This window comes from Mastigoproctus giganteus, chromosome 5 (assembly GCF_048544385.1).
Source record: "Mastigoproctus giganteus isolate SK-2022 chromosome 5, ASM4854438v1, whole genome shotgun sequence".
Taxonomy (NCBI): Eukaryota; Metazoa; Arthropoda; class Arachnida; order Uropygi; family Thelyphonidae; genus Mastigoproctus; species Mastigoproctus giganteus.
This window is the reverse complement of record NC_143579.1, coordinates 217734248-217751662: the sequence shown is the minus strand read 5'-3', so window position 1 is coordinate 217751662 and position 17415 is coordinate 217734248. Positions and strand designations below refer to the sequence as shown.

Here is a 17415-nt window from a genome sequence, read left to right as displayed (position 1 = left end):
AACGATGTGGACATCAATATTGCGAATTCTCCAGTTAAAAAAGTCACCCAACATAAAGATTTGGGTATCATCTGGGACAAAGACCTCACCTTCTTGCCTCACTTTAATGCCACTCGAACGAAAACATATTCGGCTTTATGGGCAGTAAAACAAGAGATCTCCAACTTCCATAACCCGGACCTTATCATCAAATACATTCTTCGTTGTATTTTCCCAATCCCATTATATGCCTCGACTATATGGTTCTCAGCACCCTCATCATACCAAGCCAGGTTCCTCTCCCTGGAATTCTGGATCTTGAAATGGCTAAATAGGGTTGCCGGGCTAACACCTACAATCTCAAAATCTGTTCTGGTCACCAATCTTAATACGCTTCCTTGGAGGTATCACATCATCTCTAGGAACCTTCTCACCCTCTCTCAGCTTCTATCCGGAAAACTGTCACCCGATATTTGGGATATCATCGCCAGACCGTCCGACAGGAGAAGATGCCAGTCCAACACCTCCCCATACAGATCGAAGCTGCGTAGCATGTCCTCCTTGGACAACATGTTTCCACACAACTCCTTCCAAATATTTAACAGATTAGCCATAGACGCTGAGAAACTTTGCAAGGACAGAACCTACAGATCTTCCATTCTTGCAGACATGTATGCCTTAGTCATGCTCTAGGTGGACTCTCTGTGATACCGCAATACCCACGCTTCGATGTATCCGGATGCACTTTTATTTGTTGTAACTTTATGTTTTTGTACTTGTTGTAACTTTATGTTTTTGTACTTGTTGTAACTTTATGTTTTTGTACTTGTTGTAACTTTATGTTTTTGTATCTTCACCAGTGGCTGTTTAAGGCCGTATATTGTATCTGGCTCTGTATGCAATGCATATGTCCGTATTTTATGTTTTTTCTCTGTATATAACTCATGTCCTCTAGCTGCATAGCTGTAAAAGGACATTTCTTCGGAAATAAATTGATATTAATAATAATAATAAATGGATGGAGGCAGTGGGGCTGGCTATAAAGCGTCATTGAACACACACACACACACACACACACACACACACACACACACACACACACACACACACACAGTAATAACGAATAAATAAAAATAAATACCTTTTTTGTATGGAGTTTATTTATGCATGGGAATTTAGCCGAGAAATATATTTTAGACCTTTTTTGTATGTTTGCAACTATTACTGATTTATATTTATTTATTATTTTTTTAAAAATTTTGTTTATTACCGATTTCTTTTATTTATTTTGTATTTATAACCGATGTTATTAATAACTGAATGCTTTATAATGTGCCGCTTTGAAACTAGCTCTCATGTTATGTATAGCAAATAACCCAAACATGGCATAGCAGCGATTTGGAATGACGAAGACTGGTTAGATTGTACTAGAGCAAGACTGGATCTAACTTCTAGTCTCACGTGCTTTTGTTAGTTATTCACAATAAATAAGATAAGTAATTTATTTAAAAAAAAAACAACAACTATTCGTTTCTGTCATACGATAATAAACGAATAAGCTGCGGCCGATATGGGGATGCAGGAACTAGATATGGCGAGTAGTATGGCTGTAAAAGAAGAGAGATACCACGTTTTGTAGAAAGAAACGTATACACCTCATTCCGATGAACAGTGGTTTCTCACGCACATATGTCTGGCTTTCTTCCTGATCTGCACAAATTTTGACTGAACGTACATGCCTGAATAAATAATTAAGTACACGTATATATGTACCCACTCCCCACTCCTCCTTGGCACCTCTTCCCAACACACACACACACAGCCAGCCGACACCAATCCAGGATTGGTGTTGGCAATGCTGCTCATTCAGAGAACATTTCTTTGAAGTGGGCTATCATTGTGATATATACTCAATTAGAATCAAAATTATATTCAAGAAAGTCAATTAGAACAGTTTACTTTCAGTTGTTTCGCATATTGATGAAGTGCAGCCTGTATGGAACATATGTCTCCTACAGCACCTAGATTTGTTTTTCCATCTTTCAAAACCGTGACCTAAAGACATTCTTGGCAGTAGATCAAGGAAAGGTACAACTTAAATGGGGCACGTTTCTAAAGCGATCGTAACAGTAATAAAAACAGGGTACATGGTGACTAATAACCATTTCTCAGGCTCTGCTATGCCGCCATCAAAGCCAGTGACATTCGATAGTGGTCTCGTGAGTATCATTGACCTCTCAAAATGACTTTCGTGTGCGTATGTTATTAAAAAAAAAAGAAATAAAATAACGCTAATGGCATTCAGAACCAGTGCTTAATCTGCTATATATCAAGATATTGCATTTGAATTTTTTTCGTTGTGGATGATGGGCATTCGGGAGAAGAGCAGATCAACAAATATTTTTACTGAGGAGAAAGTTCACATGCGGGCTGTAAAAGGAAACAAGAATGGTTTTTTCATAAGATGTGAATGGTCTGTAACACCAAGAAAAAAAAGTTTTTATCCATTTGAGCAAGCCAACAACACACCCCTGTCAATGCAATGCTGTGTGAAATTAATACAGAAAAGAGCAGTTGCATTTTAAAAATATTTTATATACTTATTTTAACAAAAACATAATACATTTCACCTACACTCCCCTGCTAAAAGTCTTAGTTATGAACAAAATATATACGTATTCATGCTAGCCAACCTTTAGCCTTGTAATGGATGCTTCAATGCACCATGAAAGATTTTCTACTGAGTTCTGGTAGAAAGCTGGCGGTACTGTACCGCACTCCTTTATTTCTGAGCTCCGCTAACGAACAAGGCCGTTCTGGTCTTGCTTTAATTCTGCATTTCACTTAGCTGTGTTGAGTTCTGGTTGCGTGTTGCCTTACATGGATGCTATTTTCTTCAAACCACACGTTCATATTCCTTTCTTTATGAAGTGGAGTGTTGGAGAAGGTAAGGACGTTTCCATAAAATTGCGACCATGTAGAAAGACACACAGAATTACGTTAATGTAGGACTCTGCATTTGTAGTTCCATGCACTCTGACTAATGGGCCTAGTCTATACCACGGAAAACACCCCCAAGACTACGACTTCAACTTCACAGTTGGAAAAACACACCAGGCAATAAGCGTCCTCCAGGCACCCTTTATCCCCATCAGACTGGAAAAGCGTATAGCGTAAGTCGTCGCTCCACAAGACCAATGTTCATTGATGTTCAGTCCAAGTTCTGAGTTGATTGCGCCATGCCAATCGAGTGTGAATTTATTTTTGTTATTAAAGGCTTGAAGGATGCAGTTCTCTGAAAATTCATCGCATGTTGTGAAAACTCTTAATAGGGTTCCATGTGACCGCTTGAAACTCTAAATTCAGATTCTCTAGAAAACGAAGACAAGATGAGGTAACCAGCCATTTCAAGGAACGTCAGCTCCTGTCAGTCAACATTTTACGTATACCTTATCATCTCTTCGACTCGCTCTGAACTTCCGTTTCCTCAACACAATTCCCATTGTCGAGCTGGGACCGACCAGATAGAATTCACCCTTCACCAGAAACTCTGCTGCTTCTTTCCATGCACTCAGTACCTGTTTGAAAAGGCTGATCACTTTTAGAGCCCAAAATATTTGTATATTACATAGTAATAAATTTCCTGAAATCAGAGGGATGTTCCATGTCTTTTAGTCGAACAACGTACTCGTTTATCTATATAAAACATCTGGATGTGCTTACTTTTCTGAAGATGGCACATCTTACCAGAAGCTAATGATTGCCGTCGCCTATACTCATAAGTCTACGTGCAAGGATTTTTTGTAAGTTTTGAAATTCATGACGATGTGGTAATACTTTTTTCATGGATTTTATAATTTTTCCAAATGAACACAATTAATATTAATTATTTATTTTATTATTATTGAAACCGTCATTTATATAACGATTTCATTTAATGAAATAAATTTATTTTAAACTTATTTTCTAAAATAATAGAATACCTAAATATAGCTCTGTAGTATAGATACAAATTAATTGTCGAAAATCATATCCATACCATGATATTTGGGATACTCACTCTACGATATACCTGTAACATTTGAACTGCACAGTTCGCAAACGTACTCTGTATTAAAGTGGTTTATGAGTCTACAATCGCATTCTTGGCAGAGAGGCATCTCGGTGGTTTGCACAATTCTTCTGGATAATACCATTTTCCACTTCTTTTGGAATTCGACATATGATTTTTCCATTAGTGGCTGCGTGGTAAAGAAACTCCCTCTCGATTCCTGTGCGAGATTGACGCAGTTGTCCAAAGGTGCCACTACTTGAGAACGTAATTCAGGTCGACCTTCTAATTCTCCCTTTCCTGATGATTTAATGGCATCTTTGTAGCGATACACAGAATCTGCATCGAAAGCTGTGGAGATTTAGATTCAAAATTATCAGTCAGCAAAGCGCAGAATAAAAGAAACTTTGTTAGTTTTTTACCAATCTTTTATTGTAAGTTATCAAACTAGAAAATTCAGCAGTGCCTTAACTAGGATTCATGGCGCCTACGGCCAAACGTCAGAAATGGGCCCTTGCGTTTCATTAATATATTTCAGAATTATTATTTAATAATTAAATAAATAAAATTACATTACAACGTTAATTAATAAATAGAGTTTTAATTAATCACAATATTACTTTTAAAAAAATTAAAAATATAAAATAACTACTGTTAAATTTTTAGCCAAACGCCTATAACTTTTATATGAAAACTGTGGACTTTTATTATAATTAATTTAGATAATATTAGTATTGGCGTATAGTGCAAGGAAGCCGCAGACGTTTGACCTCGCTAAACTTCCTACAATTCAGTTTAAACTTCTTTCCCCGTAATTTGAATTTCTATCCCCTTTTCCTAGCCACTGAAATCCCAGGAAAGTAGGTGGCAGGACCCGCCAGAGTACTCTAGCTACAGTGGTACACCCGGTCAGCCTCCCCGTGGCATGGTGTGGTAACGTCGGGTCCCACTAGGGGCTCGGCGGCTAATAGACCGGAGGAACAAAGGGCACAACACAATACACAGCACATGACCCCCACACACTTCAAATCTCTGGCCCCGATACAATGTACACCCGCGGAGATGGGAGAAATCCCAGGAGCCGTTAGACACTAACATACCTTATACCTTATACCTTATCCCCTTTTCCTTTTTACTCTCGGAGTAAAAAAAGACCTCAGTCAGGTTTCCTTTAAGGTGCTTAGTTATCAAGCTCATAATCGAAGTCTTTCCTCACATGGATGCCCTTTTGCTGATCTCAACAGGCGTGCTTCCCATCTTCGTACCCTTTCAAAAAGTTCGGCATCTTTTTTTATTTATTTATTTATTTGCTGTACTTAGAATACTTGGGCCCAGTATTCTAAGTGAAGTCTTAAAAATTTCCTTGTACAGCGGTATTATGAGTTCTCTCTCTCTACAAGCAAATGTTCGATAAATTATCGATAGGACACCATAAGCCCTTCTTACACACTGTACCGAGAAGAACTTCATGTTTGTCGGTACTGTAGTAGCCCCCACATCCCTTTCTTTAACTATTATTATGATTATCAAGCCCTCGTCGGTAGTACAGTAGTTTTAATCACCGTCCTCCAAAACCAGGTGGAAAGACCCGAGTTCGAATCTTTTCCACGACGGAAGAAGTTATGTGGGCTTTATTATTATCATTATTATTAAACACTACTGTATAGCTGCACAGCTTTTCACAATGTAACTGAGTTAATTACAGGTACGGTATACTGATGCCTTAGTTGATTTGACGCTTATCGCACACAACACCATCTACTTTTTATTATCCAACCCTACAAAGTGCATAAGTTATTTTGGGATTGCTGTTCCCTAAGTGTAAAATCTTTCATTTTCCTGTATTAAAGCTGCCAATTCTCTGTTCGTCACTGGAGCCTATGTGATTCATCCTCAAGAAGCGCTGATCATCCTATGTGATTCATCCTCAAGAACATTTGGCGCTGATCATTACCGATCTTGATATCATCTGCAATTTTGACATCATGCCCTATTTCTCTTCATTGACATCATTTAAGAAATTCAGAAACAACAGTAGTCTCAATACCGATTCTTGGGAAGGACCCCAATTCTTACGTTAACCCAATTTAAAGAGTAATCATTAATCACAACCTTCTGCCTCCTCCTGCCCTCTAACCACTCTGTGATCCATCTAAGGACCTCCCTTTGATCCGAATCTTTCCAGGTTATAGAGTAGGCTGCAGGAATGAACCAAATGCTCTTCTAAAATTCAGATAAACAATGTCAAAATGATTTCGTACATCTTGTTCATGAGTAACTCTGTCAAAATAGCAAACCAGGTTGGTTAAACATGATTTTCCGTTTATAAAACCGTGTTCTTTTTCCTTGAGAATTCCATTTCTAATTAAATAACCTTATATTGCACTGTCGACCATTGTCTCCACGAGTTTCCCTACCATCGAAGTCATACTGAACCGTAGGCAGTCACCCACTTTCTTCTTTGAACCGTCTTTATGTATTGATAATACGCTAGCAGTTCTCCAGGCGGAAGGAATCTCTCCAGAGTCCAATGATATCCCCATAATTAATTTTAGTGGTTCAATGAACTCTCTTTCCTACTCCCTCAAAATGATTACCAGATACATGCCATCAATTACAGGAGCCTTGCTTACTTTAGGCTCGAAAGTTTCTAATAACGCATATTTTTGGATACACCATTCCGATTATCAGTATGTCGGATGTCGATCCAAAAATACTACTGATAATCATTTCGTTTTGAACATTGAAGCAATTTAGAATGAAAAGTAACTACTATATCCTATCATTTCATTAAAGAAATGCATATCATTGTATTGCCGATAAAATAGAATTTAATATTATGGAAGGGAAAAAAAGGAGAAATGGTTCCTTTAGATTTATTAAATAAATCTAATATATAATTAAATAACTCTAATATATACATATATTAAATAAATCTATATTAAACAATACATTTGATAAAGGATTTATTCAATTAACACTCTTTTTTATAGATCCCTCAATAATGTTAGTATGTAATAGATGTTTTAATTAATCCATAACTGCACCAATAAATTTATTTTGGGGAAAGCGATAAACATTGATCGCTACTGGGATCAATACGTACCTATAATTCCAGAAGTTGTGTTTGGGCTTAATTTCACAGGTTGATCGTTAAGTATGTGAAGAACAATACCTAGCTTTAGTAAAAGATGTTTCAGGGAATTTTGAACCTGAAAAATAAATGAATCGTTAGATTAAATTCTGCAAATTGAAAAGCGGAAAATTAATGTCCAAGGATAAAGTAGACATAATATTCAATCACCGAGTTCATTTTATATATCATATACTAAAATACACTCTCCAGTCAAAATACTATGACCACCTCCGTGTTTTAGCAATCGGCCGTTCTTTCCACCTGGTGGAACATGTGTTGGGTTTTGTTGTTTGTGCTGGCTTCTTGGCCGCAGGACCCCCTAATGGAATTCCACGATTCCCGCCACCACCACTGGGAGGTGAGTCAGGCTTTCCACAGTACTCTAGCTGCTCTCCATCAGGGGTCGCCTGAGCTTCTCGAAGGAGAACAAAAGAAAAATAAAAAATCTTGTGGGCTGTTCGAGGCATGCTGTAATTAAGATGTTCCAAGAGTGATTTTTTTTTCATCTTAATTACAAAAAAAAAAAAAATGTAATTAAGATGTTCCAAGAGTGTTGAGTATAGTGGATGATAGTGGAAAAAGCAGCAGTCGCAATAGTGAACAGAGCAGCAGTTGCCGGGCCAATGGCAGGCGCATCCACCTCATCGATAGTCGTTGTGAACGTTAGCTGTCTCACCTTGGGCGAGCCGATAGAGGGAAAACGGTAGAATGTCTTACCATAGACTATAACCAGGGGACGATGCTTCCAAGACCACACTCCAACGAACCCTACTCTGTATGGATTTCAGGAGCAGGTGCCCCTGTCAAGGTACCCTTGCTTACGGTTACCCATTGCCAACGACGCTTAAAGGTTTGTATCTGAACTGCGTCATTGGATCATTGACAACTAGAAAAATGTCTTTTCGTGAATCACGTTTCCTGCTATATGGACGGTGGATGGTGGGTACCGCGATAAACTGAGGAGAGGAATCACTCCGATGTCCAGGTCCAAGAGAAAGAGGCAGGTGGGGAAGAGTTTTGGTATGGGGGATGTTTTTCTGGGAATCGCTTGGAACCCTCATACCTCTAAACCACACTTTGAATGCTAAAAACTACCTATCCATTGTGGTTGATCAGGTACACTGCTCCATGGTGACTGTCTTCCCAGATGGCACAGGTGTGTTCCAGCAGAATAATGTACCCTCTCATGTTGCCGGTATTGTTTGAGAGTGGTTCTCCGAATACGAAAGTGACCTAGGCTTCCGAATTCACCTGATATAAATCCAATAGAACATCCCAGACATGTTCTATAGGATTTATCCGACAGATCCGGCGTTTGGATCTTCCACCACGCAGTATCGCAGATGTACGGGACTCAATCCTGACGACATGGTACCACACACCTCCTGCAACGTCCAGAGTCCATTCCTCTCCGTGTGGCGGCGGTACTAATCTAATGGCAATAGGAGGACATACCCACTATAAAGTAGGGAGTCAATGTTTCTACTGGACAATGTATATGAAAAGGGCAATACACTCAAGTTTATACACATATATATTACTCTTATTTGTTGATGGGAAAATCTGTTGTTTAGCCTATTATACGGTAAAACGGGATTGGAAGTTTTAGTTTTAAAAGATATACTGCACTTTACGAAAATTCCGCAACAAACAGATCATGCACCGGGGATCTACTGAGTAAACGCTATTGTCTCTCGAATTAAACCCTGCATATATTTTTTGGATTTTTTGAAAGCTTCCGAATTCACCGGATATAAATCCCATAGAACATCTGTGGGATCCCAGACATGTACGGCTGTGAAACTTAGATCTTAAGATTATCTGAAAAAATTCACTGCTGTGAAGAATCTTCTAAAATTAGCCATTGTTAATGACAAAATATGTCAAGGTAAGCATAAAAGCTTTTGTGTTTGAAGCACAAGAACCAATTTTATAAAGTGTAATAACAAATATTTGTTTTGTTACAATTTTGATCTTGATTTTGTTTTTTAATCAATGATATATAAATCAGTTTTCACCTTTTCTCAGGAATATTGAAGCATGAGTGTTTAAGTGACTTATGACTCCACGATTTACGAGTATGAACAAATTTAAGGTTAAACGAAGCTGTCCTTATCTCTAGCGTGATAAGTGCGGCACACTCACCATTGTATCTGTATCTTTACAAGCACTGCAAGTCAACAGAATTAAAACTTTTGAAACCCCAGGACGAAATGAAAACTCTGCTGAAAATTTTATTGCTTCCAATATATCTGTTTCTGTATTTGTGGATTCAAAAGTGATAGTTTTCATAGCTTCAGGAAGTTCTTTAGCACTGAACAGCATATTTCCTTGAAGAGTGTGCGTAACTGGAGAATCCAATGTATCTCCTCCATAGGTAACAAGGCCATATCGAATTTTGATAAACCCAGCAGTAAGAAACTCTCTCTCGACAAGGCGAGTTATGCTGTCGATGTCCCTAGTGATCGGTTCGTTGCAAGAACGTTTTTCAACCACATAAATGATATCTGTAGACTTCCGAGATGGTTTCAGGAGAATCTTCTTTCCATAAGTGACACTTGTTCCATCCGACAGGTGACATATTACTGCAAGAAATGGGAAATAAAATTAAATTATTACGATTACAGTCAATCATATATTAAGTTTTATGTCTGTTCTGAAGAAAATAAGATTAACATTGCCACAGTATTAGGAAATTTTGATTACAAGACCAAATTTCAAACATGTTTTTCGTTTATTTGCATTTGCTGTAGGGTTTTAGGTGCATCAGCAACTTAGGCCATATTGCGCCGCATATATAATGTCTGTAAACTGCGTGTGTTCTTTGGTCGATTTTCCAGTTTTCTGGATGAAAAACCCGACGTTTTCGGAAAAAAATCTGACCTACTCCTGCCTGAGGCCAAGTAATGCAGCCACGTTGTGAAAAAAGCCCATAAAATCGTCAGACCATCGATGGAATTCGAATTCGGGTCTTTCCCACGCAGTGTGGGTTGGACGACATTATATCAACTGTAAGTACCATTATAACCTACTCACAATTAAAGTCTTAATTTAATAATTTAACACAAATAACACGTTTTTGGTAAAATTAAATAGTTAAAATAATTACAATTCTCAAAATAGTAGTTCCAATCTAAACATATAATTGGGCAGTTTTGTTATAAATTGTTCGTGATATTTTTTTCAGTGAGAGGAATTTGCAATGTTCAAGATGCCACCCTTCTAAAATCAGAAGTAAACAGAACACAGTTTAATTCTGATAACGTTTGTCTTCCACATTTAAGTGCATCTAATGAAAAATTTCATTCCTATAATATTCATTATATTCCTATATAATATTCCTATAATATCCATTCATTACCTACAATAATACTCACAGCAGTTAGGTGGCAGAGGTACGTCCACTCCATTGTGCCTACACTGTAATGAGTAAGCGAACAGCACATCACAGACTGCTTTCTCGATATTAACTGCATGGGATTTCAAGGAAACGTGTTGGATGCACATCTTTAAATAATCATCCGGTCGAATCTATAAAATTGAAATTTGCATTTTTCAGTTAAAAAGATTTAGCTAATTAATTGCAAGAGGATCGAAATCATTTTGTATTTTCACCAAAGCAACTCAGGCCTTGAGACCTATGTGTATCGTAATCTGTTAGGTTAGGCTGGATATGTGTTAAGCTCCAAATAACTAAAAGGTGTCAGCGTATCTATCACTGCATGTATTTTTCGGTCTATTTGCTGGACAAAAAACTCGAGTTTCCGGGAGGAAAAATGCGATCTTACCTAACTTAGCCCCTTGTGAAAAAGCCTAGAAAAATTCCTCACCTCATTGACGGGATTCAAATTCAGGCTATTTCAACCTGGTGTGCGAGAACAGTGAACTTTACTACTCGCTCGGGAATCATTACCTGTAAACTGCATGTTCTAAAGCCAATTTATCCCTATATAGGATATAAAGTTCCTGGAAGGGGTTCGCATCTCCGATTAAAATGAAGTTATTCAACAAATGATTAAATTTACAGGTTTATAGCAAGTTTATAAATTAAAAAAATGACAGTTCAATGACTTCATTTGCAAACATGCTGTAATTGTTTATTTAAATTGGATGATGTTAATCGATGAGGTGTACTTAAGAATTTCAGCGATCTTAGTATAGAACTATTTATTTACCAAGATACGTTTTACAAGGTGATTTCTTATTCACCTGCAATTGAAAATAGCACAATGAATAAAAAATCATGTGGTGCGTTTTGGGAGATTACTGTATTGTATATGTGCCAACTAAGCGGGCGTTTCTCTGATAGTACTAGATGTTTCCTTAATAGACATTGCCATGTAACAATTTAAAGTGCACTATGACGTCACATCCGAGAAATCCGTCGACCAGTGAAGAAAGATTCATCAAACGCCATCACTCGTGTACAGGAGAGATCGCAATCTTGCTGTAATACTGTGTAGCTCTTTCAAAGAACAGTTTCAACGAGATTAACCCATTCTTTGTGATAAAGCGGATGACAGACCTGCACGCAAAAGTCTAGTGCTGCAATATGGATTTGTTTGATTAGTTTGTTATTATTTCAGGACTTTGGTAAGAACATTGTTAAAGTAATACAGCAACTTTTTGTTTTGGTGAGGTAAATGAGATCCAAATTCAAGTAATATAGCTGCAAGAGATTAGTTTTTACTAAATGTAAAGCAGCATCAAATACTGACCACGGTCTATTTGGAAATAGACTACATGGAAAATACTGGATTCACTTCTGATCTCCAGGCTGAAGTTAGAGGTTTTTATTAAGAGGTTGCTATCTAGTAGCAACCTCTCGGACGGAAGTTTAGAGTTTTTATTTCACAGAAAGAGATTTTTCATCCGGAAAACATACCGTACAATACATGCAATTTAGAAACCTGATATACTGACTTATGATTTATAACTTCTTTTCTATTAATTCATCATTTTAGAAAATTATGGACTTCCCTCTTCACGTAGGTAACTGTCCAGTTGGCCTCTGAATTACTTCTAACTGTCAGCCTCAATTACCTGCGGAGGCAACTTGTTCCAGTAATCAACTCTCTGTATAAAAGAAAACTTCCTACAACTTGTCTAAACCTCTTTCCCCTAATTTGAATTCATAGCCCCTAGTTCTGAAATTCTCTATAAGAGTGAAAATTTCAATTTCATTCATTTTACTAACCCCTCTAAGGTGCCTGATTGACAAGCTCTGTAGCACACATAATCGAAGTCTTTCCTCGTACATTCGCCCTTTAGCAGATCTTACCATGCGAGTTGTCATGCATGTATTCTTCCTTCCGCTGCAGTTCGCCCCCAATTAATAGATGCCACGTAGCGCCTTAACTTCCATAGTCCCCTTTTCTGAAATTAAAACCCTTGTCTTTATCTTTAACTACTGCAACATCTTTCTTAATTTTCCAACAAACCACTGCGTGATCACTACCTGCCGATGGTTCCTGTATTTTAAGCCCTCTGATATGGCTCGTGAGACTTATGAGAGATATATTGGCTTATGAATTATGAGACGTATTGACGGATGAGGTGTTATTGGGTTTCAGGAGCATCGGCTACTAAGGCCATGTTGCTGAGAGTATATTGTCTGTAAATTGTGTGTATTTGAGCTAGATTTTCTGTTTGCTGGAAGAAAATCTCGGATTTGCCGGGTGAAAAAACCATGCTACCCTAGCCTGAAACCAATTAACTCAGCGACGTTGTGAAAAAGACCCATAAAAATTCGTCCCGTTATCGATGGGATTCGAACCCAGGTTTTTCCCAGCCGGTGTGGGGAGGACGGCTATCCTACCAAATGTGCTACCCCTTGAGGGCCATGAGTAATTATTAGTATATACAATCATGATTTGTACGATTTTTTGACTCATGAGCCATTATGAGATATCCGGCTATAATTACCTCAGCGCTTACCACAAAATAACACAACCAAATCATAATGTCTAACAGTTATTTGCAGAATGCAATCAATAGATTTTATATGCTATAATAATAAAATTACCTTCATCCATTACGGAAGCATATTAATGTTGATGTCTATTTGGAAGTTCAGTATAAGTTTTTGTTTGTTTTTCTAGATTTGATACTAAATTTTATCCCAAAGTTTTGAATTTTAGAATATGACTATTATTAAATCAATATTTTTAACAATGAAATATGTTGCTATTTTTATAAGCAGCGAATACTTTTTTATATTAAGCCTGTGTATTGAAATTAATTTTATTATAATGCTCATTTTTCTTTCATTTAATTTTTCTTTTTTCCTTTCAGGAAGATCTAAAACAAAAAAAAAAAAAAAAAAAGGAATGAACTTAAAAACATTCAGTTATGCTAAGTTGCTGCACAGTACGGGATTTTGTAGTGTGCAACTGCAGTTGAAAGATAGTGAGAGCAAAAATAGTGAGAATGGAAAAGCACTTTGGAACCAAAGACGATTAATGAGCCACTTATTAATGAGTCGCTTATAATAGTCTCTTCAGCTGAAATAAAACCTTGACCTGGATCTGGACATGTTTGCAAATATAATAGCTTAAAATAAGTCAATCGAGCAAACAGAAGGAGAACGGAATAAATTAACTTGCAGTTAAAGCAGTTTTTCAGGACTTTTTGTAGAACTCCAGTTACTGGTGCCCTCCTGGGTAGTACAGTTGCTATTATCACCATCCTCCCCACACCGAGTGGAAAAGACCGGAGTTTGAATCCCATCAATGACGAGGAATTTTTATGGGTCTGTTTCACAACGTGGCTGAGTTAGTCGGTCTCAGGAGACGGTAGCATGGTTTTTTTCTCTCGGTAACTCGTCCAGCAAACATCAAATTGACCACAGAACACACGCAATTTACAGGCATGTTATATACTGCTCAATAGGACAATATGACTTAAATTGCTGATGCGCCTAAAACCTTACAAGAACAAAGTCATCTGGCACAATCATCTGTTTTCCAGAAGACCGGACCAGATAACTGGAGTTCTACGAACATTTCAATCAGCGGACTGATGACTTTCAGGACATGTGACGTCCTGAAAGTCATTAGTCTGCTGATTGAGATGTTTTAGTTTGAAATCTAGTTTTTGAGATCATCTAGTTTTAAAAGGCTGTGTAGTTTTTAAACAAACATGACTACCATTATTTATCAGGAAATAATACGAAATGGTAGATAAACGTAGCCAGAATCAGCTGAAACTCTCTGTTTGGTGCAGAATGTGCCGAACTCACGCAAATCAAATCATTAGACATCCCATCCTTCTCTAATGGTACTTGGAAATGCTTCAAAATTTGTGCTTACAATAATTCATCAACATAGAAATAACTGGAAGTTTCTGTTGGCAATATTTTTTATCGATTTACCAAAGGAACTTCTGAGGCGTCAGTGGAAAATATCAAATGATTAAAAAATGTTGCGCCAACGTAGGAGTTTGTTGAAAGTTGAAGTTCACAAATTAGAGTGGCAATGAATGGCCCTTGAGAGAAAGTAAAATAGAGGATCGCACTTGCTTGTTGTTGAGACCGATTAATTCAGTTATGTTAAGAAAAAAAGCTCTAACTATCCTCGCGTCATTGACATGATTCGAACTCAGGACTTTTCCACCCAGTATTGGTCGGACATTGATTATACCGCTCCCTACAAGGGCTTGCACTTGCTTCTCCTGAATTTTAGGCAATCTTACATTTTGTACTATAGTGGAGAGAATTTAAATTGGCGGGTCAAGGTCATTCATTAGATATTAGGTCGCTCGTTCACGCTACAATTCTACCACTTCTCACCAACGCTTGCTTACGTAAATAGTCGATCCACAAATGTGAGTGAAAGATAATACGGAATGAGAGAGAGAAAGAGACCAGCGAATGAATGACCTTCAACTGCCTCTGGAATTTTTCTCCTATACTTCCATACCTTTTATTAGACTTTCAAATGGATAAACAATGATTTCATAAGGACATGTTCCTATTCCCTTTCCTTTCACCTCAAAAAATTCTAATGATATTCATGGTCCTGCAAGTTTGTATTTTTGTAAAATAAGAATGTACAAGAACGTTAAAATCACAGTTACATAATTATCCCTTCATATTTTCAATTAAGGATCTTACGTTTGTTTAATTAAGCAGGAAGTCGCTCCATCACCCAGATGCTCATTACAACTCGTTCGTGCTTTTCCGAAGATAAGATAAAGGATCTCTGAAATCTTCGCATACTGCCAGCAGATAACCTCGGATGATGTTATTAATTATTGTAAGATGTGTTAGTTAAATTCAGTCTTCTTCGTAATTTTCATAAGAATTTAAACGGTCCTCAAATCTAAAAGTTTGGCAACCATTCTTATTAGAAAACACATGGGACTGTTAATCCTCTTATTTACAGTTATTCGGGTGATCGACGAGAGTTTTAAAACTGGTGCTATTATTACAATGACAACCTGCTGTAAGAATTAGGGGTTGTCATCATATTGATGACCTCCAATCCTTACAACTATGTGAGAGTTCACTGTTGAACCCTCAAATGGTGTAAGGATTTTCATAACTAGTTTTGTAGCCAACTTATTATGGCTTTTAAAATCTCTATTGTTTTATCTATCTAAATTATCTAAATTTTTTGTCTTCATTGTGAAAGTGAGAACATGAGTGATTGCGATTCTAATTAGATCAGACCGGCTACGCTATTTTTATATACTGTATTATAAAATTAACGCTTCAAGTAGCGAATATCATCTTATTTAGCAACTTCAAAAAAGGTTTCACTATGCAACCATTTTCGAGATTTCTAAAGGACGGCCCAATCTGTTTTCTAAAAAAAATAAACGTTTCACAAAAAAACGTTTTGTGAAAAAGCTAAGCTGGATCTATGGTGTACCAACTGAGCAAATGCAACTTGCGGAACAATACGACAGAATTTTTTAAAATTTTTTGTTGAATTGAAAAGCCAACTAGTATATGCAATGATATTTTCTCAATATGTTGAACTTTGCATATATTAGTTGGCTTTTAAATTCAGCTCAGCCATATTGCATTGAAAATTTGTATAATACATAATTGATCTTCAGTTGAGGAGTTTCATTATATTATTCATTGCAAGGTTTTGTTTTCATTAAAATCATATGACGAATTGAAATTTAATTTACTGACCTGACTGAAGCATGGTTGGAGTTCCGAAGTGCTTTCAACCAAATATTTTGAACATATTCTATACATTTTACTATCCGGAACTATATTGGTGTGTTCAGCAATATCTGTGTGGCAGTTTTGGGTTACCTCCCACTTTGGAGCAAAGCTTTCGAGAGTAGAGATAATGCGTTCTCCGTACTTCATATCGTTATTACTGTTGTAGTCATAAGTGCCTAAAAGACCAGCCATTTTGCCAAAGTACCAGCCAGAGATGGTGATTGAGCAAACATCGTATGTTAAACTGCAGTATACAGTTAAGCCATGTTTCGTATTTAAAACTAAACTTTGTTTGTAACGGAAGGCAGAGATATCATCGACGTTTATAGGAGCTTCAAGAAATCCATCTTCTGTAGAAACCTAATGAAACAGAATAAAAGAATATTGTAAATAAACTAATAACTATATATACTAAATCGGATGAGTTTCCAGTTAAAGAAATGCACACAGATATACACTGCCCTACCATTAATATCCGGACACCTGCCTTTAGACAAAAAAAAAGAGCTTCTATTGTGTCATTTAATATTTTGTGCTGAAACCTTTTGCTTTTATGGCGGCCTTCAATCTTCGCGGCATACTCTCAACCAGCTTTTTATAAATGTCAGGTGATATGTTCCCTCACTCGGCCTTTAACGCAGCCATCAATTCAACATATCAACAACAAGGAACCAACCCAACACCTGCAATGTCTATAGCCTCTTGAAACATATCGCCTGCCATCTATTCTCTTTTTTTTTTTTTTTTTTTTTTATTAGCTGGTACCCCAGTTTGGGCAGCTGTGGATACAGGATTAGCTAACACCCATTGGTATATAGCACTACCTTCAGTGGGTGCGGTTTTCGTTCTTCCTATTATAGGAAAAGACTGCTGTCTTGTGGTTCCTGGGACACAAGTAATACTTCTGATTAATTACGTGATGTGATTTGCTCTGTGAACATGATACATGTTCATCACACCTATAACATTGTAATTAACACGATTATATGTATATATCATTGTATGTATCATTATATATTGTATCATATATATATCATTGTATATATATCTATGCATGTACATAGCGGA

General features: G+C 37.1%; 1 protein-coding gene across 1 annotated transcript in view; it reads right to left on the bottom strand.

Moving 5' to 3' along the window:
- Positions 1–17415, bottom strand: part of LOC150086111 (uncharacterized) — a 182801-nt gene that overhangs the window by 14912 nt on the left and 150474 nt on the right. Inside the window, exons 25-29 of the mRNA XM_090374799.1 lie at positions 16312–16707; positions 10544–10697; positions 9312–9751; positions 7137–7242; positions 4173–4381 (exon numbers count right to left, since the gene is read on the bottom strand). Coding sequence (XP_090230925.1) covers positions 4173–4381; positions 7137–7242; positions 9312–9751; positions 10544–10697; positions 16312–16707 — 1305 coding nt within the window. The remainder of the gene's footprint in view (positions 1–4172; positions 4382–7136; positions 7243–9311; positions 9752–10543; positions 10698–16311; positions 16708–17415) is intronic.